This window comes from Corvus hawaiiensis, chromosome 5 (assembly GCF_020740725.1).
Source record: "Corvus hawaiiensis isolate bCorHaw1 chromosome 5, bCorHaw1.pri.cur, whole genome shotgun sequence".
NCBI lineage: Eukaryota > Metazoa > Chordata > Aves > Passeriformes > Corvidae > Corvus > Corvus hawaiiensis.
The window spans coordinates 24212786-24236744 of NC_063217.1; the positions used below are offsets into that span (position 1 = coordinate 24212786).

Here is a 23959-nt window from a genome sequence, read left to right on the forward strand (position 1 = left end):
CTCAGCCCTCAGCCGGCTGGGGCGGGACCGTGGGCCCCGGGCGGGCAGGGGAAGGGGCGGGGGCGGTGCGGCACCTCCTCCCGGGCTGCGCTCCCTTGGGCGGCCGGTGAGCGGCGCTGTGTGCCCGCGGCGCACGCCCCACCCGAGCCTCCCCTTCCCGCGCCCACAGCCCCGCGGCCGCAGCCCCGCGCCCGCCGCCGGCGGCAGCGAGCGAGCCGAGCCGAGCCGAGCCGAGCGAGGTAACGGCCGGCGGGGTCTGGCGGCGGGGCTGGGGAGGAGCTTCGCCCTCCCCCCGCTGCCGATAGGGCGCGGACCTGTTCGCCGCGGTCTCCCGGGGGCGGGAAGCGGGCGGCCCCCGCGGCGCGTCCCGTACGGCAGCGGGGCCGGGGGGCCCGTCCCCGGCGTCACTGCAGAGGAGTTGCCTGCGGGTCGGAGGGGAGGCGGCGGGGCGGGGGCTGCGCGGCTTGACCGCCCGCCCGCGGCCGGGCCGTGGGCTCGGGTTGTCGCTGGCGGGAAGCGGCCGGGGCAGTGTGGTCGCGGGCGGGCCCCTCCGCCGCCGGGCTGGTGCCGCCGCTCGGGCCTGCTCTTCCTGTGGCCTTCCCCGCCGCTGTGATGAGCGCCGCGGTGCTGGCGGCCTGTCCCCTCCACCCGCGGCGCCTCCTCGCCCGTCACCGAATTGGTGGCCGGCCTTCTGCAGAAATCCCAACTTCTGCCCTGCCGGCAGCTGTGGCCGCTGAAGGAAGGGTCAGGGCTAGCGAGTCGGTGGAAATGCTTCGGCCGCCTGCCCTGCAGCAGACAGTGTGGAGTGCTCGTGAGCTTCATCTCGTGAAGAATAGAGCCCCGCGAGATAAATTCGCCCCGTTCAAAATGAAGTCAAAAGATTCTAAGTACTCTAAGAGCTTGTTCGTTCTTAACAGCCGAGAACTGCTGAAACGTGTTTATCGTGAGGTTGTTTGTGATCTCCTGAAGCATAGTATCTCTTCGTTCTTTGGACAGGATTTGCAGTTTTGTTGATCAAGTACCATAAGGTCACTGGGGCTTTGGAGGAGCCTGACTTCAAAAGCGTGCAAAAAAGTACATATTTACTAGTACTTTTCTTAACTCTTGTACTGAAAGACTAAGGATGGTGTGACTGTTAAGAGATACTTAAATGCTGTTTTATACAGTGCCTTGACAAAGTTTAGTCTGTATCTTAGTCTTGCAGTAGAACCTTACAGTGAAAAGTTGAGAATAACTCATATAGAACTTAAGCAAAAGAACTCCAAAAGGAGCAAAATTTTAGATAATTTGTCTTTAGTTGTGATTTGAGAGCCAACGATTGAAATATAAACGGAGAAAATTACAGAAAGGCAGAAAAGTTAAATATGGTATAGGCTTGTAACGTTGAAAGTTTTAACCCTCATTCTTCCCAGCACAGTCACCCTGACTAGGACAGGGCTTGCTGTGTCACAACCAGTGTCACATGGTTGCAGCACGTGTTAGCAGTTTGGGTTCCTCTAGACTATGTGAAGAGCTAGTGAGGGAAATTTGACAGCATCAGAGCACATCTTAAAATCCTGTATTTTATTTTTTAATAGGCTTTTTCTTACTGTGTCTTGGTTTTTGTTTCGTTTTAGCTGTGGAGTTGCCCTCTATTTATTGTTGCCTTGTTTGCACTTTAAAAAAAAAAAACTTTAATGCATTTCATCTGGGGAAGCCACTGATACAGAGGGAATATAAAAATGTTGCATTAGGGACTTAGGGGGTTGTTGGTCTGAGGTGTTGCGCAGTCTCTTGTCTTTCACTCCTACCTGTGTACTGATCTGTAGTCTGTGCTAAGTGGCTGACATAGTCAAATTATTATTTCAGGAATGTTTACAGAGCTAAATTCACATGCAGAAGAACTCCATTAAAAATAATAGTCCTTTAATTTTAAGAAGTTGCTGCCTTTGTTTTTCGTCACAGAGGCTCTGCTACTCTAAAAGTGTCAGTAGGGCATTAATTAGCTGTCAGTTATACTGCCTGTCAGAATTGAGTAAGGCTGAGTTTTGAGCAGTCTCTGGAAGCATGGTGTGGGCAAGTTGCAGCTCCAGGACTGCCGGACTTTTCTTTCCTCTTTCCAAATACCTGTCTGTGATTTATAATGCGGAGTATGAATAAAATCTTAAGCAGTAGTACTAATGTTAGGTGTGGAATTGCAGAAGCTTCAGCATTACCACAAGTTTCATCTTCGTTTCAGCCTGCGGCATTGCTCTGGAGGTCGGGCATAGGTCACAGCAACACAGCTGGGCTGTGTGGAGTCTTCACTGGGGGACAGCCCAGGTAGCCCAAGAGCTCTGCATCCTGGAAGGTCTCTCCTCAAAGCTGAATTTGCCATAGGAAACCCTTTCTTCAGCATGCTTTAGAGGGCTGTGAGTTGTATGGGAGAAGGATGTAGGAGGGAAGCTATTAAAGGATCAAATATCTCTAAACTCCCCTAGAGGTGGAAAGACATTTTGCAGATACTGTTCTGAAAAAAGCCCACAAATGCAAAACAAAAAAAAACCAAAACCCCCCCAAAAAAAACAAACAAAAAACCAGAAAACACCCAAGCAACAACCTTTCCACCTAAACAAGGAGAAAAACTGGTTGTTTATTTTTTTTCTAGTTTGTCATGCTGCATATCACACTCTTCATAATACTATGTCCTCTTGGGTTTTTTTGCCAAAATCCAAGCTTTGTCCTTCAGCACACAGCAAAAGGAAGGTGGCTACAAAAGTAGTTCCTTTCAAGCAGACCTGGTGGTGAAGAATGCACTCACTGGTGGCTTTCCTCCTCCTGCATCACTGCTTTAATCATGTACATCCAGCAGATTTGCCTGTCCGTTTCTGGGAGCTTGTGCTCTGTGGAGGGCCTCTAGCAAGATCAGCTTCGTGGCTTGAAAGGAAACTCCGTGATGTGGAGTTTGACAGCTTCTGTCACCTGTCAAGCACTAGCTGACTGCCACTGCAGGTTGACTTCTCCTCCTGACATGGCATGTGCAGAACAGCTTTTGAGTCCTTCCTAGCAAACAGGGCTCTCTTCTTCCTGCAGGTTGTGTTTGCTTCATAAGCATCTACTTCAGATGAATTTGTGCTGGTTTTGTGCTCTTGAGCGGTGTGTGTAGTTGGATGAAGTTTTTGTTTTGTACTCAAAGGAATACTTACTTTTTGCAGCAGCTTCAAAAGTGTCTGTATGACCTGGGCCAGACTTAAAAATCACAAAAGTGGAAAAAAATCCTGGCAGAACAGATTGAATAAAGCAACCATATGCAAGTTAATTAGGAATCAGACCTATTTGTCAGTGTTTTGCACTTCAGCTGAATTTGATATGAAAAAGGAGGATCTGTGTTAAAGCTGTTGAACTAGCACAAGACCTTGGAGCAACCAGTAGGAATAACATGGAGTGGAAGAAGGAAAGAGTAGAAGAGATCCTTGAAGTATTTCCAGAAGCACTGTCTTTAGCTGGCTATAGATTTTCACTTTGAATAACTAAGTGCCCTGTTCATTGTTGACTGCTGGCAGAAATGGAAGAATGCAAAAGGCTCCCAAACCATCTCCTTTGCTACTCCTACACTTACTAAGAAAAATCTGCTAGAAGACATTTCCTTTTTTACCTTCTGGTTTTTAGAAGGGGGACTCAAACATTGTCCAAAAAAGAAAAGCTTCTTGTTTTATAAATGCAGCTAGAAAGTCAAATGAATTGGTCTCAGTTTGATTTCATTGGCTGCTTTTCCTCTTGTGCTTGTATTTAAATACTTGTTTTCCTCCGTTCAGGAAACCTCAAAGTGCAAATGAACAAATGTGGAAATGACCTTTAGAAGGTTGTTCTCTAAAATCATTGAATGGCTTTTCAGGTTTTTCTGGCATGGTTTTTCTGAAGTCACTTTTTTTCAGGTGAATAATTTTCTATGTCTGCAGCATGTCCTTTATTTTGTAAATTTGGTTTCTCACTATCAAGTTCTTGCTTAAGTGAAGTGTGGTTTGTATGTTTTGACAGTTTTTAATGCTTTGGAGCAGTGGAATGAGGTTAGATGTAAAATGTGAGATGGGTATCTCCATTTCTTTTGAAGATTATTTGAACCATCAACTTGTCATGTTAGGAATGTGACAGAATAGTTGTTCCAAATTCTTTACGTAATTTAGGTGTACATGTTCCTTTTGGTTTTGGTGGTTTTTTGTGGGGGGGTTTTCGTTGTTGTTGTTGTTTTATTTTGTTTGGTGGTTTTATTGCTGTTTGTTTGGGATTTAAGTTTGTTTGGAAGCACAAGACTTGTGGAGAGTGAGCTGTAGGTTAATATGTACACTGGAATTAAGTCACACTGAGTAGAACTAACATCTTTGGTATGTACACAATGGATTAGGAGTTGGCAGATGGTTTGGTGAACGGAAGTGCAGTTCTTTAGCATCAGTAGAGCATTACAAATAAGTGGTGTAAGTAACATAATCTTATTTTGATGTACCAGGTTTTATTTGCCTAATTTCCCACATGATGGAATGAATCTAGTCTTGACCAGCATGGATATGTAGACCTTTTCAAGATGGTTAAGAACTGTGATGAAGAACCAAGTGGAATGACAAGTGAGGAAATTTATGTTTATTTCTAACTAATTCTGCTGCTGTGTTATTTCTTTACCTGATGAAGTCAGCTTTTTTAGATAGGAAATCATCTAAAACTGAAATCAAGTAGGTGTTCTTATCCTTAGGAAAATTTACAGTTGTGCTTAGCTTGATATGTTGGGTACTTATTTAAGATGTTAGCTGTGCTTAATCTACTCAAACCAATTAAATGTATTACTCAGTGTTAAAACTTTGCTTAAAGTAAGCAAAATACAAATTTTGATTTGTATTCTGGTTATTCCTTTGTCAGGAGGACACATCCACTTCTGCTGACATCCAATCTGTATGTTAGAAAGTATGGTTTCCTGACAGAAGAGTGTATTATAGTTTTTAACAGCAGATCTTTATTAAATATGCCATCAGTGGTGGTTTTGGAAAGATGAGAAAGGACATACTGTGGGGCAACTCAGTGAAGCTAAAAATGTAAGTTCTATGCCATTGCTATTTTATATGTATTACAAATAGAGATTTTTTCCAGTCCCAGCACGTAAGTATAAATGTACATGTGTTGGTTTGGTGTTTTTTTTTAAAGCGAGAAGATTCTTGTGGACATTATGTGATAAATATTTTATATAGTTTGAAATTAAGAAATTGTTCAAAAACCCCAAAAGCAAACTAAACTAAAAAGCTGTCACCACCCCCAACCAACCAAAACCAAATCAACGTCTTTTATATGTATGCAGTTAACTACCTTAAAGTATTCAGAGAAATTTAAAAACATATACGGATCGGGCAGCTTTGTTCATATTGTTTGACTCCTGCATTGTGTCAAGGCTGGAGACTTCCTCTGTCCTTAAAAAAATGAAGAGAAGTAATACTGATTCAAATTTGCCATTTGAACTTGGTCACAGTTAAACCAGAAGTCTTACGCTGCTTAATGTCTTTAGTAAACATTGAGTATTGGTTAGAATACTTCTCTGGTCTGTTTGCTTAAAAAATAACGCCTTGTAATGACTTGGAAAACTTTTATTTTTATATTATTTTTATATAAAACTTATTTTATTTTATATAAAACTTATATTTACTGCTGATGGTTTCCTAATGCAATCTCTTTGATTTAAAGAGTTTTGTGAATGCTTTTTTTATTATTATGAATATGACAGTCATTTAGTATTTTTCTTCCAGTGTTATGTGTGTTCTGCCTCCTCTTGAATACTACCTGTTTGCTTCTCTTCCCATACTTGAGATGTTATGTGTAATAGGACTTGCAGTCAGACCACATATTTCAGCATGTCCTTACAGGATTGATCATTATAAGAGAGCTGGATTCAAACACTGACAACACTCAAAGTGTTCTGCTTAAAGTCTATTGCTGGACGGTAATGTCAAGGTGCATGAACAACTTTTCTCTCTTGCAGGATTTTTCCTTTGTCACTGAACCTCTTTTACTGAGGAACAATCACAGTTTTTAGCACTGTCAACATTGTTTAAGTTAGGACAACCTTTTCTACTGGCTAGAGGATGAATCAATTAGATACAGAAGTTTGAAAAACAAGACTTGCTGTAACTTTTATTTTGATTGTTGGATAATACTTCATGACAGTAAAGAATGATGTAAGGATGGCTAATCAGAGAGGTGAACCAAAATAAGTGTGAAGAAAAAACCAGCTGCACTTGTCAGTCTGCATTTTCCACTATGTTTTCTCCTTTATTTTTGGAAGTCTGCTTCTTCCTTTTCCTGTGTATTGTTTTCATAGTCATGCATTTCAGACTTCCTTGACCTCTTCATTGTTTCAGACATCCGTCTCGTTTGTCTGTTTAAAGTCCATATACACATGATAGAAACTCCTGGGATCCTAGAGTTGTCTGATTTGCTTTCATAAATTTCTATGACTTGAGAACATAACAATCCACATTCTGCTGAATGTTCCATCTCTTGCTTGCTGGAAGAGATTGATAGAGGATAATGGAGAAGTGCTGTTTGAATCTGGCACCAATCTGGCATTGTCGTTTGTGTGCCAGTGATCCAGGGAGGGAAGGAGTAAGTGAAAATGGAAGTGCTGCCATTGATCTATCTGCACACGTTGAATTGATCATCACTGGCACAATACCTGTTTTACGTAAAAACAGGTATTTTATGGCCTGCTCAGTAACTGTTATTGGTAAATAGTGACTCTTTGCTGTAATTAATTCCAGATTTCTGAGCCTTACTAAGGTTTTCTAGTCTTCTGAATAATTATTGGTAAGAAATATAATTTGGTTTATTATGATCATCACTAGAACTCAACAGAGCTTTGATATTGATGTAAGGAAAAAAGGGAGACCATGCCCCACTCCATGCCTGTATTTCAATTAATAATTGCTTTCCTTTTCTCTACAAGATTAATGCAGTATTAATTCTCTAAAAGATTAATGCAGTTATTTTAAGTGGCATAATGTTTCAACTCAATGTATTCAAAGGCTTCATGGCATAAGTGTGGACACTTCTGGACAGAAGCCTCTTCTTGCTTTATGGTTTATACAGCTGTAAAATGTTTTTAACAATTAAAAAAAACTCCACACAGGCTGAGGCACTTCTGGATGTCACTTGGTTCAACCCAGCAATCAAGTCACGCAGGAGTGCCTGAAGTAGGTTACCCAAGCTCCGAAACAGCCCGGTTCAAGCAGGGCTGTTTGGCCAGGTTTTGAGAATATATGGGGTTGCAGACTCCACAACCTCTCTGCCAGTGTTTGAACACTGAAGAACTCCTGTTTATTCTTAAAATATTGTGGATGGGGGGAAGTCATGAAAGACTTGGAAGATTTGGCAACTGTTAATGTCTTCCAGTACTTTTGTAAGAGGAGTCCTTTCTGAATGTTAACAGAATGTCAATGGTCCATAATGTTAACTGGTCATCAGTAGCAGAGAATTATTTGTGAACTGGCTGCCTGGCACTGCAAACTTTACCTTTCTGGATTTCTCTTTTAAGCTACATTTTATTTGTCCTCTCTTCCAGATGCAGATTCAGTGTCTAGTTAACTGGAAAATAAGGCTGCTCTAGCTGTCAGCCATTTGAAAAGATAAAAGACAGACATCTAGAAAATGCTTTCCTGTATGCTTCTGGGTTTTTTTTTTATCTTTCAGCTATCTAAATAGAAGACATAAAAATGTGGTTGTGTATTTTATTAAAATTTTGTTGTTTCTTTTTTATTCCAGGTCTGCTATTTCTGTTTGGTCTACCCCAGTCAGGAGAGCTTTTTTTGTGATTTTTAAGCTTGGTGCTGTCAGCCCCATGTGAACAAACCAGAACAAAAGCACGCTGGGTATTAGAAAACAAAATGCCACGGAAAAGGAAAACTGGTGGGAGTCCTTCTCAGAAGAATGGCAATTCTGACGGAACTGCTGCTGTTGCTGTATCCCAAGGGGACCCAAGCCACTTAGTGGCACAAGCAGTGCATTATGTCAATAAGGAAGAGCTCTTCAATAACATGTCAGAGATGTTTTCTGACCTAGATCCTAGTGTGGTTTATATGGTTCTGTCTGAATGTGATTTTAAAGGTAAATAATGTACAGCTGACAGTAAGTTTTGTTTCATGTGCAGATAGTTCTTAACTAGTGTAACTCCAGGAAAGTTGGTGTGGGTGTTGCAAGCATATGTGTGAGTTTAATGAGTAGGTGAGTAATAACATTTTGAAATTTTACAACCATGTAAGATTCTCCAAGTTTAACAATGTTTCTGTGAGGCTGGTAAATGGAGAAGTGTGCTCCATACATGGAGGTGCTGTTTAGAGTGGATTGTTCTGTGACACAGAGCAGGCAGTGGTGGAGTTGTGAGGAGAATCTGGTTTTTCCAATTAGTTTCTGTGCCATATCTGCAAGATACCTAAGCTGTTTCTGCAGGAGGGTATTTTATGTTCTAGATCACAATTTTTTGATGGTATGCCGTATATGGCCCTGGCAGCATTTGCTTTTCCTTAAATACTTGAACTGAGCTTTTGTTTCACTTTTATTTTGCATTGTCATCTTGTCGTGTCCACTGAGGATTAGTTTCTGCAGGATAAATTGTGTTTGCCGTATTGACTTCTCTGCAGGCTTGCTTGAACTGTGTTTCTTTCTCTGCATTCTGCTGACCTACATATCCACCTCTGCTGGCAGACTATTTTCATATTTATGCCCAGTCCCTCCCATTCTTTTGTGGTTTTAAAATTCTTCTATATGCAAGTTCACTTGCTTATGATAAAAGTACCGCATGAGGTACTGGATAGCAGTGTCTGAGGAGTTACTTGTCGGGGAATAAGCCATATATGGAGCATTTTAACCAATCTGTATTCATATGATCAGGTGTGATTAATTGAGATTATTGTAAGAATATTTGCGAAGAAGGTAGATCTTGGCATTTTTTTATATGTATGAAAGCTAGGTAGCCATTAAAAGGACTCTTTTTATTGCCTAAATTGTACAGAGTTTATAACTTCATAACAAATGTGGAAGTGCTGTTACGATTGTTGCTCATTTTGAAATTAAATTTGATGGAATTACTGATTCATGCTTCAAACTCTTAATAAGATTCACCTTTATCATCGTAACAGTTTTATCTAAAGCTTATTGGAGAATTCAGTAAACAGGTAGAGTTCATAGTCTTGTACTGTTAACAGTAGTTTAAAAATGGGAAAGTTAGCATGTTTGAGTGCTAATAAGTTGTTTTCATACAGTAGAGAAGCTGGAAGGATGACAAAGGTTTTGTTTAATACGTGCAGACAGAGTCATACTTAAATGAATTTTTTGGTACACTGTCTTTGAGGAAAACAAGCTTAGCTTTAGGGCTCAGATGATGTTTCTGCCAGCTTTTCATTTTTTTCAAGTTGATCCCTGGTACCCTCTGCTCCATTTAGTGGCTTTACAAAGAATTAATGCAGATACTGGATTTTTCAGGCTCTATTAGATAGGACATTTTTAAGTGGGCCCTAGTGAACATACTTTGCATACTTCTATCTCTCATCCTTTGTAGAGTTTTTTGTTCATTTTACACTATTTCACCTATATGAGATAGATTAGAAATAAGTATCCATTTAAACATGCAGTTCTGATATCTTTTCCAGTTAAAATTAGTATTAGACAGTATTTCCTTAGTAATTTTTAAGTTTACTAGGTTGTTATTTTTCAATATGTCTGTATTGAGTTCTGCCCTTACTTCTAATGAGAAATGGATCAAGGGAGTTTCAGAAGCTATGTTTAAAGATGAATTGCTGAACTGTTTTTGGTTGTTTCTTTAGTTGTAATAAATGCTTTTCAAGTAAAAAAATTGCATGTATGTCATTAGCTGACCATGCTGTATTCTGTTTATCTTACCCAACAGTAGAAAATGCTATGGATCATCTTCTAGAGCTGTCCACCCACGCCAAAGGAGTAGCATCTTCAAAAACCTTGGGTTTTGATTTAGCATCATCATCATTACCTCTTGTAAATCAGCAAAGATCTGTTGCAAATGAAAGAATGGGGGAAAGTACTGCAGCACATAGTAATTCTGGAGCAGCAATAGAAACTATTCTGTCACCTGGTATGCAGCTGACTGAAGAACTGAATTCCTTAATAGAAACTGCCTTTCAGAGTTACAGTTTGAGCAATGAATTGCCTAATTCTGCAAATGACCAAATAGTACATGAGCACCCTGTGGAACATGATGGTTTTACCGAATTTCCTGAGTGGGAAAAATCTGATTCGGTTTGCAATGTCCTACTTTTTCCACAGCAAGCAGAGACAAATAATGAGGTTTTAGAAAACTTCTGCTGTTCCCAGCTGCCAGTGAGGCAGCTGAGCATCCAGACAAGCTCACCATCTGCATCAGACACTTTTGCACAGATACTGGAAGATCCTGATTTGTTGGAAATACATGCTGAACATGATGTAGCTTCAGAAGTATATAAACAATCAAATGGAGAAATATCATGTGAAAATTCTGATCAGACACAAGATACTGTTCTAGATCAAAGTAGTGTGACTGCTGCTTTTGGTGGGTCCTCCCAAAGATCTATGGAACTTGGAGTAGCTGTTACAGGAGATTCTAATTCAAGGTGCATGGAGCAACACGAAGATGCAGTGACTGCCTTTAGCAGCTACCAGACTGCTTCTCTTCCAGAGGCATATATCTCTCCTGAAACATCCAGTTTCAAAACACAAAAACCTGCAGATACTCAGCAAACTCAGCAGGGTTATAAATTAAATTTTTCTACACCATCAGGTCAATCTCAGCAACACTGGAATCTCATGGCTCCTGTGTTTTATCCATCCAGTGGAAGTCACAGCTTTGTAATTCCTGTGGCTGCCAGTCCAGGGCAGTGGAGACCTATTTCTGACTGTAGAACTTCGGAAAAAGGACTTTTTCTTTCCTCCCCAGTGGTTGCAAATGCCGGGGATGGCAACCCTTCTCTGAAGGTATGGGGAAATCAAGATAGAAACTCAAAATTGAGCCTCTCGCAAGCACAGCAACCACGTGTTTGTCACATGATGAGAAAAAAGATGCATCTTATAGGTCAAGTACTTGTTCTTCTCAGAGGTGTTCCAGGATCAGGAAAATCATATTTGGCAAGGTAGAACATTTATATTGTGAGCTTCTAAAAAAATTAATCATGTACAGGATTTAGCACAGGCAGAGAATTTTCTGACACTTGTAAATAGTTAGTGTAAACCCAAATTGCCAGGTACACAGTACATGCAGTGTAATGAGTAATAATAATTGCTAAGAGCTGAGCTGCTTGCAGGTCCTTGACCTCTAGTGGAAATTGAAATAGGAGGGATGAGCTTTAACTTCTATCACTGAACAAAGGAGTTTGTCAGCAGAGCATCATTGCTGTAGTGTTAGGTCTGCTGTATTCAGTTGCAGTTCATTTCTACTGTTTCCTCTGAATAACATTAATGGAAATATGCCAGCTCTTTACAGGCAGAAATTCCCCTTTCACTGTGTGACTTCTTTTGTATATGTGAAGCTTCTTGGGGGGAATTCTTGATTTCTTTCCTTACTCTCTAAAGTCTAAACTGAACTTTGACTCCTTTGACTGACACCTGAAACACTTGATGCGACTAAAACAGGGTATTTGTCAGTGAGAAGGTATGTCACTACATGTAGATGGAAAAATACCTCCCTTGTTTTGAAATGAGAGACTTGTAGGGAAACTGTATCAGGTCTCTCCTCTAGATAATCTTCAGCCTTTGGAAAAAAAGGAGGGAAATTATTATAGATCATATTTGCTTGGAGGTTGATTTTTATTTTCTCTTACCTAAATATGCTGCTTCCATTCTAAATAATTTTGGTTTTGTGCAAGAGACTAAAAAAAAGTATGTATGGTAGTAGATATTGGAGCCTGGGACGAGAAGGGGAAAAAGCTGTTTATTTCTTGATCTTTCACAGGAATTTGCTTGAGGATAATCCAGGTGGAATCATTCTCAGTACTGATGATTACTTTTACAAACATGGACAATACCATTATGATCCTGATTGCTTAGGGGAAGCACATGACTGGAACAGGAAACGAGGTGAGATACAAATAATGTACAGTTCAGTGCTTGTGTGCTGTTTAAAAATCTGCCTGTCTTGTAATGCCTGTGTTACGTGATACGCATTTATGCCATCACTGAAGTAGTTTTTAATATGTATGGAAAAAGAATATGTGCATTAACTCAGAAGTCATCTGTTCATTGTGTGTTTTGCAATTAGAAATGCCAGTGTCTTTGTTTAGAGTATGTTTTGTCCTCAGGTTTTATCATGGTATGTATTTTGGGTAGTGACCCATTTCTGGAGTGGTTACCTACACCATCTCCCAGATAATACACAGATAACTTCCTGCTCTTCATTATCTTTTTTTTCTCTTGTACACTAAATTGTTGTTGAATTTAAACAAAATGCAGAATAGAATAAATGATTTTTTTCCCCTTTTCAAAATCAGGTGGGGTTTTTTTTGACAGTGACTTGTGCTAAACTCACCATAGAACAATTCTTTTTAAGCTTTTACTTGCTAAATTTGAACCATGATCCCTTTTCTGCTGTCAAATTCCTACCAGTGGAGAAATGAATTAATAAATGTGGGATTCAACAAGAACTGTGATTGTTCAGACACATTGTAACATGGCTACAGAAACATGGTGCTGTGTCTCAAAGCTAGTGATTCTATACATTTCATTACTGTGTATTTAAATTACAATAATTCTTTCGGTTTTTCATATTTTATACAGTTTACAGAGTGGACTAATCTTAAGACTGTTATAAAGCCAAGAATTTTGTATGCAACAAAGAAGTCCACTTTAAGGTGATCATGTAGTTTTTTTAGTTTAATTTACTGATTGATTAGTCATCTTGATGCATTTTACATCTGCATTTTCATTCCTTGATTATCATACATACATTAATTCAAAAGCTAATGCCATACCTCAGTAGCTTTACATGTGAGGGGGGGATTTCTGAAATAGAGGGCCTTGAAAGAGATCAAGCTATGGCAAGAGTTCTTCACACAGTGGTTAATCATTATGGATTATCTATGTAAAAATATAACAAATTCAGAGAATGAGTATTAATATTATGTTCATCCTATTGTAATGAAATTAATTGTATCACACTGTTTTGTACATGTATATTTTTCAGCCAAAGAAGCATTTGAAATGAGAATCTCTCCTATAATAATAGACAACACAAACATACAAGCATGGGAGATGAAGCCTTATGTTACTCTGGTTAGTATTACAATTTGACCAATGTGAAGAGATTATTGGCTTGGCATGGCAACAACATATGTTTTAAAATGGGAATGTCTGTCTCAGTCTAGCTGCTATTCCAGAAGGAAGTCTGGAGTAAAAAAAAAAAGTGTTGCATGGAATCATGTTACCCAGTGTCATGTTGTGTGGGTATCTGAGCATTAACCTGGCCTAGTTACCAAAAGCCAAAGCCAAGTTTTTTGTCCTTGGAGCCAAAAGTTAATACTGTTGAGCAAATGGAATTTTGTTCCTCTTCTATATGATCAGTTATATTAGAAACTATTTAAAAATGTAATCAACACTAATGAATGAGTGATGTGTGATGCTCCGTGAAACTCAAAAATTCAGCTTCATCCTAAATATGACGTAGAGGCCCATACCAGTTGGAGGCTAGAGTTACCAAATATTGCTAGCTTGCTTGAAGTTCTGCAGATTTACTTAATACTTTTTGTTGAAGTGATCACAGCTTTTCACTTAATAGTTTCTAAATGGGCATCAGCACTTTCAGAGTCTAGAGCATATTTTGCTATTGATCATTGACCATATTGCTTGGTAGTTAGAGCAGCATTATTTCATGAAATTGGTTCTGATTAACTGAAATAATATGTTGGAAAAAGTATTATAATGTAGATCTGGGACTTCTCCTTACCTGTTAAAGAAACACAGCAGAGAGTGTAGTACATATAACTGACAGCTTTTGAGCAGATACTCTACAGAGAAGACACATCATGGCACACATATTTAATTTTACAGTAAGAGATACATATACATGTTTTAAAAAATCTCAGTTTATATAAACTAAATTAAACACTGAACAAAAATGTTATTCCAAATGCTTAATAGGTATCAAAAAATACAAAAAACAGCTTTGAAGAAGCAAGCTATGCATATTGTGTGCTTTGTCATAGAAATAAGAAATGGGTGATGTGGCTTGTTCTGTTTCGTGTCTCTTTTACTCAGGCTCAGCAGTTCAAATACAAAGTAATGTTCCGAGAACCAGACACATGGTGGAAGTTCAAACCAAAAGAACTTGAAAGGTAAGAATGTAAAGGAAAATAATATATGAGACAGTATAAGCTATGATGTTAAAAAAGGTATCGCTTATTACAACGGCTAGTGAAGTAGCAAGATATCTGTCAAAATTTTTGTGATAATAAGTAGCTTCTGAGTTTGGTTTTTTTGATGATATTTTGCGGACTTTCGTATGTATTACAAGATCTTTTGTCACTTTAGTTACATGCAAAATGTGCTGTTAGCAATAGACATTGTGACATTTTCATTATTAGAGTTCTTTGCATTTAAAGTATAGTGACTGCTCCTTTGGGTTCCTGAGGTTGCAAAAATTATGTCAGGCTGGGGCTGGTTTTGCATCCCGGTCTGTTGCTTTAGTTGAAGTGTTTCTTCTGTCTCTGAATTTAGGGCAATCAATACCTCATGGCCTGAGAGAGACAAACCTCTGTGCATCATCATGTTGCAGTGGGGATCCTGCAACATGCATATATCAAACCAGGAGTCCCGTGGAAAGGAAATATATATGGACAGACAGATTCTTGATAGCTGTTTCAGAGATGTTTATTTCTCCAGCCGCATGGCCGGAGCTCTGCCCAGGAACTGTTCCAGTCACGGGACCAAGGGTCCTTCTGCCCGCGCAGGGAACACAAACCAACCAGTGGGAACGAGGCTGAGCAGGGGCAGGGAAGCCCCGTGCCTGTGCCCTCAGGGCCCCTCTCCCAGGGCTACACGGCAGGGGAGGGACCCCAACACCTCACCCGTTTTATTTTAATAAAAGGAGAATGAAAACAACTGGATAAACATAACAAGAACAGTTTCAAAACAAAACAAGCCACCCTCCTGAGTCTTTAAATGTCCAAACAGATTCTGTGGAACATCTTAGGGCTGACAGAAGGGAGACAGAACTCTGAGCATGCTTTGTGGGGAAACTGAGGCAGGAGAGGGTTTAACTTCTTCCCTCCCCCTTTTCATCCCCCACTCGGCATTGGAAAGGGATTTTTGGGGAAACAGTTGGCAAAAGCATGGTTTTGTGAGGGAAACCATGGGTGAAAAAACGGATTGGGAATACACTGGGGGTAATAGGACATAGGGTAAAAGGGAAAGGTGGGATTAGGAAAGGGAAACTGTAGGGGGGGCTTACAATGGAGATACTGTCTAACATGACTACGATTTTTTGCATATATACTGCCTTTTACAGGAACACCATCAGGCCCAGTGACCTGCGATGCTTGTAACCCTTTTCTCCCTAGTACAATATTAAATTCCACCACCTCTCCATCTCCCAAGCTTGGGATGCATTTTTCAGGGTTATTCTTTTTAATAGCAGTTCTATGCACGAATATGTCTTGCTGGTTGTCACACCTTGTTATAAAACCATAATTTTGCTTAACATTATACCATTTTACTATCCCTAAGGTCTTAGTTGCTATGATCTTTTCCTTTTTCCGAGTGGCTGCTGTTTTCTGTCTCGCTGCGTCTTTGCTGTCTCTTTCGGTCGCTCCCGTGTTGGAATTGTCGGAGCTGCCGGTGCCTGCGCGCTCTTCCCGGGGTCGCGTTCGGGGCTGTGCGGGCCGGGCCGGGCCGCTCCGCTCAGTCCTCCGTGCGTCGCCTCCTCTGGTCGCAGCTTCGCTGCCGCTGCCGGGCGCTGCACCCACGTCTCGACCGGGCCCCCAAGCGATGACTCCCCCGCGCCCCGCTCCAGCGCGCGTCTCGGCTGGGCGCGGCTCCGTTCCACCGCCACTGCCACCAGCCGCTGCCCGCGTGCCGCCCCTCTCGGTCGGGCGTTCCCGGGGCTCGCTCCACCACGCGCTGCACAGGACCGGGCGGGCACCGCCGGGTCCCGCCGCTCCCACCGCGCCTCGCTCCGCCACCGACACTGCGGCTCGCGTGGCTCCGCCCGCGCGCGGGAACTGCCTCGCTGCTGCTCGCAGAGCGCTCGGCGCACGTGGCCTGGGCCGCACGGTCCCTGCGCCAGGCTTCCCTTCGCCAGGACACAGCTGACATTGCTCAACAGTCTCGGTAACTAAATAATACTCACGAAAATATTCTTCCATCGGCATATATTTTGACTCCAGTATTAACTGTGTCCAAACAGTTTTCCAAAAGCCCTTGGTAAGAATTAAATCCCAAGAAACATAGAAAAAGTTCTTAAACAACCATGCCAGGAAGTGTTTCAGTTCTTTTTGAGCTTGAATCAAGCTAAAATTTACAAATCGTTGTTCAAGAATCATTTTAAGTTTAAGATAAATGTCCATATGCGGCTCTGAGAGCCAAGAGTCTTCCCACGGTTCCTCCATAGTTTAGATACGGAATAGCAAAGCAAAACCAAGAAGAGGAATCCAAAGTTTCCAGGGTTTACTCACACAAATCAGTCGCTTAGGGATCGGGGATCGTTCTGCTCGCAATTCTCCACCATTTGTTGCAGTGGGGATACTGCAACACGCATATATCAAACCAGGAGTCCCGTGGAAAGGAAATATATATGGACAGACAGATTCTTGCTAGCTGTTTCAGAGATGTTTATTTCTCCAGCCGCATGGCCGGAGCTCTGCCCAGGAACTGTTCCAGTCACGGGACCAAGGGTCCTTCTGCCCGCGCAGGGAACACAAACCAACCAATGGGAACGAGGCTGAGCAGGGGCAGGGAAGCCCCGTGTCTGTGCCCTCAGGGCCCCTCTCCCAGGGCTACATGGCAGGGGAGGGACCCCAACATCATCATTGTTGCTTAGCTCTTCTTTAGCAGGACCTTTTATTACGTAGGACTGAAATAGGCAAGACATAAACTCTACGTAAGTGAATAATAAAACACAGGAAAATAGAATGAGAAAATTGGCTAGATGCCAGGTTCAGATGTTATGATCACTGTCCAAAGTGAAGGTTTATGTCCCTCTGGGGAGGGACTGCAGCTATTTAATGTCCTTTTTATGACTTGGATGCTGGGACAGAGTGCACTCGTATCAAATTTGCATGTGATACAGAACTGAGCAAGAGTAGTTTATTCAGGCTTAAGAAGAGATAATTGAAGAAGAATGATACTGTTGTTTTCAGCTACCTTTTGAAAGGTTATAGAGAAGATTAAAAAGAATTGTGCAGGGATAGGACAAGACAAACATCATCAAGTTGGAACTTTTGATTATATAAAAGAAAAAAACCCAGCATTTACTTTGAAGGTGGTTAGGTACTGCAGGAGTTTGCCCAGGGAGCTTGTAGACTTTCAGTCATTTTAGATATTCAGAATCGGACATGACAAAGCTCTGGGCAACCTGATCTGGCTGTACTTCCTCTGAGTAGGAGACTGAGGTATGTGACATCCAGTTGTCCCTTTCAACAGAAGTTATTTTGTGCTTTTATAGTATCTGTTGTCATCTGAATTTGCATGTTTAGTTTAAGGTTGGCTGCTTTTTAAGTGAGGTAAGGTAGATTATTTTCCTTCTTAAAATAAAAGTCAAACCTTTTCTTCTGTATTTTCAATTTCTGTTTCACTATGCTTAGCAGGATTCACTTGTTCTAGGTGGAACTGCAGCAGAACACAGTGCTAATTGGTGCTTAACAGAGTTAGTGAAAGTTTCTGGCCAAAGGGTGTCAGGAATAATAGGTAAATAGGTTTTCTTCAAGGCTCAACGAGTTCTTAGTTTAGCAAAATCAAAGAAAGAAGACTGAATTCAGAAGCCTTCTGTACCCAGTTAAATATCCTGCGTCGCTGTCAGGATCTGATACAGTGTGTTTTCTGAAACTTACTTGAAGAAGATACATTAGGAACACTTAGATTTTAGCATTATGCAAAACATCCAACTGCAGTACAGGGAGACCAGATGGGGTGGAGAAGTGGAGCAGCAATTTTTCTGATGTATCCTGTTTGGAACTCCTTAGTGCACTGATTCAGAAAGAATTGCTGTTTCAGAGCTTCTCTTCTGGCTCCCTGAATTCTTTGGTTAGTCTTGCTATAAATGTATTAAATTATTATTACATTATTATTAAATTATTCTCTTCTGTCATTGTACTACACAAAACTGAGATGTCTCTTCTTTTTTTTTTTTTCTTTTTTCTTTTTTTTTTTTTTTTGTTTTCAATTCATAGGAGAAACATTCATGGTGTGTCTAAAGAAAAGATCATAAGAATGTTGGAACGGTATGAGCGCTGCCTTACTGTTAGAACAATATTGGATTCTTCAGTTCCAGACAAATCAGAAGCTGCTGGTTGGAGTGAAGATCCTTGTCAGGAGGAAAGCCAAAGGTTAGATTCTTTCACTGGCTTTGTAGCATCAAATAAAAGGCTAAATATTTAGCCTTTTAGCTTCTTAGAAACAAAACCTGGGTAATAGTGTCAGACGGTGAATGCATTAAAAAAGATAGTTAAGTAACAAAAAAATCCCTACATAGTTTTCTTAAGAATTTCAGGATTTTCAGAAATGAGCAGTCAAGGGATCTAGTCAACTTTCCAATGCTTTTGAAAGCCTCCCATTATGGCTGTGTTACTTTTCAAGAAGCCAATCTTGACTTACTTTCTGTTGTTTTAGAAATGTGTTGTTGGATGTGTGTTATGGATACAAAGCACTAAAATCTATGAGTTGCTTTTTAAAAGAATGTAGTCCCAAATAAAAGCAAATTACTGTTTCCAAATTTCTATGTTGATACTAGATTATATCTTTGTGGTTGAAGGTGGATTCTTTGTGCAGTAGTAACAGGTTACCTACTTGCTCTTCAGTCTTCAATTTAAACTTGTCTAGGTTTCCGTTGGTTGTATCCACAACTGTTTTGTAGTTGCCAGTCTGGATTGTGCTGTGTATTGTAATGCAGTGTTGTGGCTCAGGAATGGTACTCCCCAGTTCAGTGCTCCCACTGAGACTCTCCCAAACCACACGCTGCTCGTTCGCTCCCCCTTCCTCTTCCCATTCCTGCTTCAGCAAAGACATGAGGTAGTATAGAATAACCTCCGGGTTCTGGCCAAAACTAGGGCACATAGGAAGTCAGATTTTATTTCAGTTACTATTTCATTTGGGTTTTGCATGTGTGATGTATTTGAAATGATAATTAATGGAACGTAGTTGATTGTGAAAAACGGTTTGACAAGAAAAGGCACATTCTCTCCTAGTTAATGTCTAGAGTGTCTTTAGCATCAAGCCAACAGGAGAGAGCAGCAGTCATTAGATAGAAGTATATTTACCAGACTTGCTGATCTGAATGAGGAAATGTCTGGCAGCAGACGGCTTTCATACAAAACCCTGGAAATGGGATGAGGGGGGAGATTGATTCCAGAGAAAGTGTTCTTAGCCCTTTGCTCTAGTAAGAAGGGATACTTACCAAAGAAAGTTCATCTTCTCTCCTTTTTTTATTGCGGAGTGTTGGAGTTACAGCTAAGTCATAAATTTGTTTTTCTCTCGCTAGAAGTAACTAGAAGTAACGAGATTAAACTCTATAGTTCTAACTGGAGTTAAAAATGTGGACAAATGCTTTAAGAAAGTTTGAAATGGGTTTATTTTTCATTCCAATTTGTCTTTCAGAAAGAGAGAGGGACATTCTGATGTAAAGGAAGAAGAATGTTTTGCTTCTGAGGTGGAGCCTTTTGAGTTAGCTGAAGTTGATAAAACTTCTCCCAGTCCTTCTGTAACATTAGAAAGTAGTTCTGATCCTGAGCATTTTCAGAAAGAGGAAAAAGAAATGGAAAACAACTCAGTGGAACATAATTCTGAGAACAGCACTGTTCAAGATGACTTGGAAGTTAATTTATCAGATTGCATCAAAAAAGAGCTGCCCTTGGAGAAGAAAGAAGAAAAGGGATTAAAAACAGAAAAAAATACTGAAACAGAAATGGATGAGGTTGATGTGATCCCAGTTGAAGAGACTGTGAACTTACACACAGGTGGAGCTGAGGAACACAGTGATAACAACATTCTCAAAGTTCAAACTGCAGTTGAACAGTCGGGCGAAATATGTATGGAACCAGAACCAACACAAACTACTAACACAGTGGAACCAAGCAGTTTGGCTTTTGACACATCAGGAAAACCAGAACTACTAAACTTCCTGGGTGACTGGCCTGTGGAACAAACAATGGGACAGAGAGTCAAAAGATCTAGAAGACTAGAAAAATCTCCTCTGAAGAGTGATAAGGGAGGTGAAACTCCCAGTCAGCAGCATTCTGAGATAGGTAAAGAGCAAGTAAGCCTCCCTAGGACATGTACTGTTGAGAAAGGACATGAGGAAGAAAATCCGCCCTATAGCTGTGACTCTGTTAGTTCAGATAAAGTTACACCAGAATTGCAAATGTTAGGACATTGGCCTGTCTCAGCCTCATTAGAACAGAGACAACAAAGGTCAAGGAGAATGAGAAAGACACATTTAAATCAGTCTGATGAAGATAGAAATACTGAAGGTGACATTAATATGAATGCTCTTGAAACTGTTCATGTGATTCATGGGTCACCTGTGAACACTGAAGAGCAACAAGATACAAGGAGTTTGCCTATGCACCAAGAGGAAAGAGTAGCTAGTGAAACAGTAAGTGAGGAAAAAACCCAGGAAAGTAAGAGAACAAGGAAACATCACAAATTAGCCCTCACTTTTACAAACAGCAGCTTGCCACATCCCAGAGAAGAGGACCACTTGTCTAAACTTGATGCGGCAGAAGAAAAACAGGACACAAACTTACATAGGCAAAAAAGTAGCCATTCACAGACTGAATCACAGGACTTTGCTCTCCTGTGGAGATTAGAAAATAAAATGCTTTTTCCTGAGACAGCAAAAGTGTTGCATGGCAGGCTAGATGGTTTCAAACCCAAAGACATAGATAATGCCTCAGATTCCCAGGAAAAAATACCCTATCGAGTTACGTATGATAAAAGTACATTCGTGGAGGAAAGTGAGCTTATCAATATTGATGAGTCTGAAGAACTAGATACGCTCTGTAAGCTCTTTGAGTCTGTTTCATTTGAAGCTCTGAAAGATCTGTATGAAAGATGTAACAAAGACATAGACTGGGCCACAGGTCTGCTGTTAGACTCTGATGAAAAGTTACGTAAAGCTGTTGATACTGAATGCTTTCAGGTAAGGGAAGCTGAGCCAGTGGTTGCAGACCTTGATTTCAAGGCAGGTACAAATGATGATGAGAATCTCAAAGACTGCAAGCAAACCCCACAAGTACTTGGGACTGGTGATAGCTTTGAAGTTTCAGAAGGCAAGAACTCATCACTCAGCACTGCAGAAAGTAGGGCTACCAAGACAACTGTGACAAGTGCTGGTGCATCTGACTCATTCACTGCAACCTCATTGGATAATTCAGCGGAACTGAAAAATTCTGTGGATTCAGCCCCTAGAACTGACACGAGCAACTCAGCAGCAGGTGTCATTGAGCTGTCCATTTCAGGAAAGCAAAAGGGAGAGAGTGAGAGTCCTCTTGAAAATAAGCCATCACTTTCACAACTTGATGCAGGTTTGCCTCTTGATCCTAACACAACTTCTACCAATTTAAAATTTGAATTAAATAATGAAAGTGACAATAACCCTTCAGAAAGCAATGCAGAAAATTCCAAAGGGACTGGTTTGTTACTGGAAATGGATTGTGCACCTCTGGTTGGTCCTAAAAGCAATAAAGAACTGGAGACTGATAAAGAAACTCAGGAGAGTTCCAGGGAGATATGTGATAAAGAAGAAATTGAAACTCCAAGTTGGGCTGCAACTAAAGCCAAGAGACAAAGCCCTATACCAGCATCACATGCAGCCTTAAGTATAGATTGCCTAGAACTAACACTGCCTCCTGAACTGGCACTCCAGCTGAAAGAGATATTTGGACCTGTTGGCATTGATGCAGGTATGATGTAGTTATATACATGTTTTTATGAAAAAAAACTTATTTGGGTAGGAAGCCTTTCTTTCTTTGCCTGTGCTTTTTTCCCTTCATGCTTGATTTTTAGGGAATAGATTCTCATAATTCTTTATGGTATTCTTGGTTGTTGTTGTAAAGGCAGAAGTGAAATTGAACATGGCATAAAATATAAGTGCAGTAGTGCTACCTTCTGCCTTTGTCTTTTTGTACATGCGCATACTTCAAAATAAAAAGAAGATATGTTGACTTACTTGCATTCTGAGCAACAGGCCTTTGAGCTTATAGTCAAACTCTGAAGAGATATTTATGTAATAAGGAATATGCCAATTGTGGCTGATTAGGAAAGAAGAAAGGGGAAAAAACCTTTTGGCATCAGTTAAGCTGGGGAACAAGAAAATGAATGGTTAAGGGAGATGAAGTGTGGCTGTATACTTAAAAGATGACAACAGACCAGTCTGCTGCCAAATTATGGTTAAGGAAGCCATAAGCAGCTTGAATATGCATCTCAGAAGTTAAAGAATGATAGAAAAAGGAAAAAAGAAAATAGAAGGAATATACAGCTTGATGTTTTTTCTATTTTTCCCCACACTTTTCCCTTTTTTTCTTGTTTCCATCTTTGATCTTGAAGATTACTTGAGGTGAAACCCTGGATACCTGACTTATTGGGGGGTTTGATTGCAGGCCTCTTTGCCTTACATGCCTACCTCCTCAAGAAAAGTGTGGGTTTTATAGCAGGAAAGTGTTATATTGTGTCTGAAATATGCCCTATATTTTTATTTGATGTGTACATACTTCTTGCTTTTTTTATTTTTGAAAGGGTGAGAAACACCCTTTTTAGGAAAAAGAGCTTTTATTATGATACCATCATAATTTTTGCCCTTTCCTTTAGAGTTAGGGGGATGGTTGGAGTTTGTTTCTCTGAGTCTGTGTGTTGGAAAGGAGGGATGTGACTGTTGTTGGGCTATGGTGGGTATGTTGTAAAGGAAAGCAGTTGCCGTGTGGATTGCAATGGAATAGGGGGAATCACAAGTTTGTGGATGAACCTGTTGTTTTCAATTAACAATGGCTTTGTAAAAGAAGGGTCTGCTAGAAAAACAGAAAACTGGAGGAAAAATACAGTCATCCAGGTAGTCATATTTCAAGAATATACGGTTAATGTTAACTTGTTTCTTTCCTATGTTTTCGGAGCATCTGAACACCCAAAACCAATTTCTGTAGAATGCTTTTTTTGTTCAGAATTTTTTTTTCATGCATGACAAGTTTATGTAGAATCTCCAGAGTTAAAATTAATGAGTCTAGGCTACTGTACTTTAATTGCTTACATCAGTTTTATAGAATGCTTTTAATGAATATATTCTCTTTGTTCCACAAGGATCACTAACTGTTGAGGATTGTGTGGTTCATATTGATCTGAATTTGGCAAAAGTGATTCATGAAAAATGGAAAGAATCTATTCTGGTCAGTAGATTTCTTGCTTATGATATGGTGTGGCATGCCTGTATTTTGTCAGACCATTTGTCTCTGTATGTCTTGGTCTAAAGGTGTTATCTTTGCAAGAACAATGATAAAATATAATAGTAGTTTGTAAAACGTGTGGAATATATCGGTATGTTGTAAACATTGGAGCTATTGAAAGACATTTTAAGGGATGTCATGAGTGCCTCATCTTGGAAACAAGATTCTTTAAAAAGAGGGATCGTAGTGCACAATTTCACTACAAGATTGATGAAAAATTCCACTGGCCAAAAATCCTTACTGTTTTTTTAACCTGTAAAAAGAATTAGTTTATGAATTATTCTCTATACAAAACATCTCCGTGTGCAGTAATTGAGATGAGTTCTCTAACCTGT

General features: G+C 40.4%; 1 protein-coding gene across 10 annotated transcripts in view; it reads left to right on the plus strand.

Moving 5' to 3' along the window:
- The first annotated feature begins 207 nt into the window (after window positions 1–207).
- Window positions 208–23959, plus strand: part of N4BP2 (NEDD4 binding protein 2) — a 62014-nt gene continuing 38262 nt past the window's right edge. For 7 of the 10 annotated variants that reach the window (XR_007203537.1, XR_007203538.1, XM_048303137.1 and 4 more), the window contains exons 1-10: window positions 813–4577; window positions 4867–5039; window positions 7753–8094; window positions 9893–11123; window positions 11942–12066; window positions 13169–13257; window positions 14239–14315; window positions 18366–18521; window positions 19789–22094; window positions 23482–23567. Coding sequence is in view for 8 of the 10 variants with exons in the window: in XM_048303137.1 (XP_048159094.1) it covers window positions 7875–8094; window positions 9893–11123; window positions 11942–12066; window positions 13169–13257; window positions 14239–14315; window positions 18366–18521; window positions 19789–22094; window positions 23482–23567 (4290 nt within the window). In the remaining 2 variants the exon portion in view is untranslated. Of the gene's footprint in view, window positions 240–684; window positions 4578–4866; window positions 5040–7752; window positions 8095–9892; window positions 11124–11941; window positions 12067–13168; window positions 13258–14238; window positions 14316–18365; window positions 18522–19788; window positions 22095–23481; window positions 23568–23959 lie in introns of those variants that run through there. The other 3 variants (XM_048303135.1, XM_048303136.1, XM_048303134.1) reach the window with 3 other exon arrangements.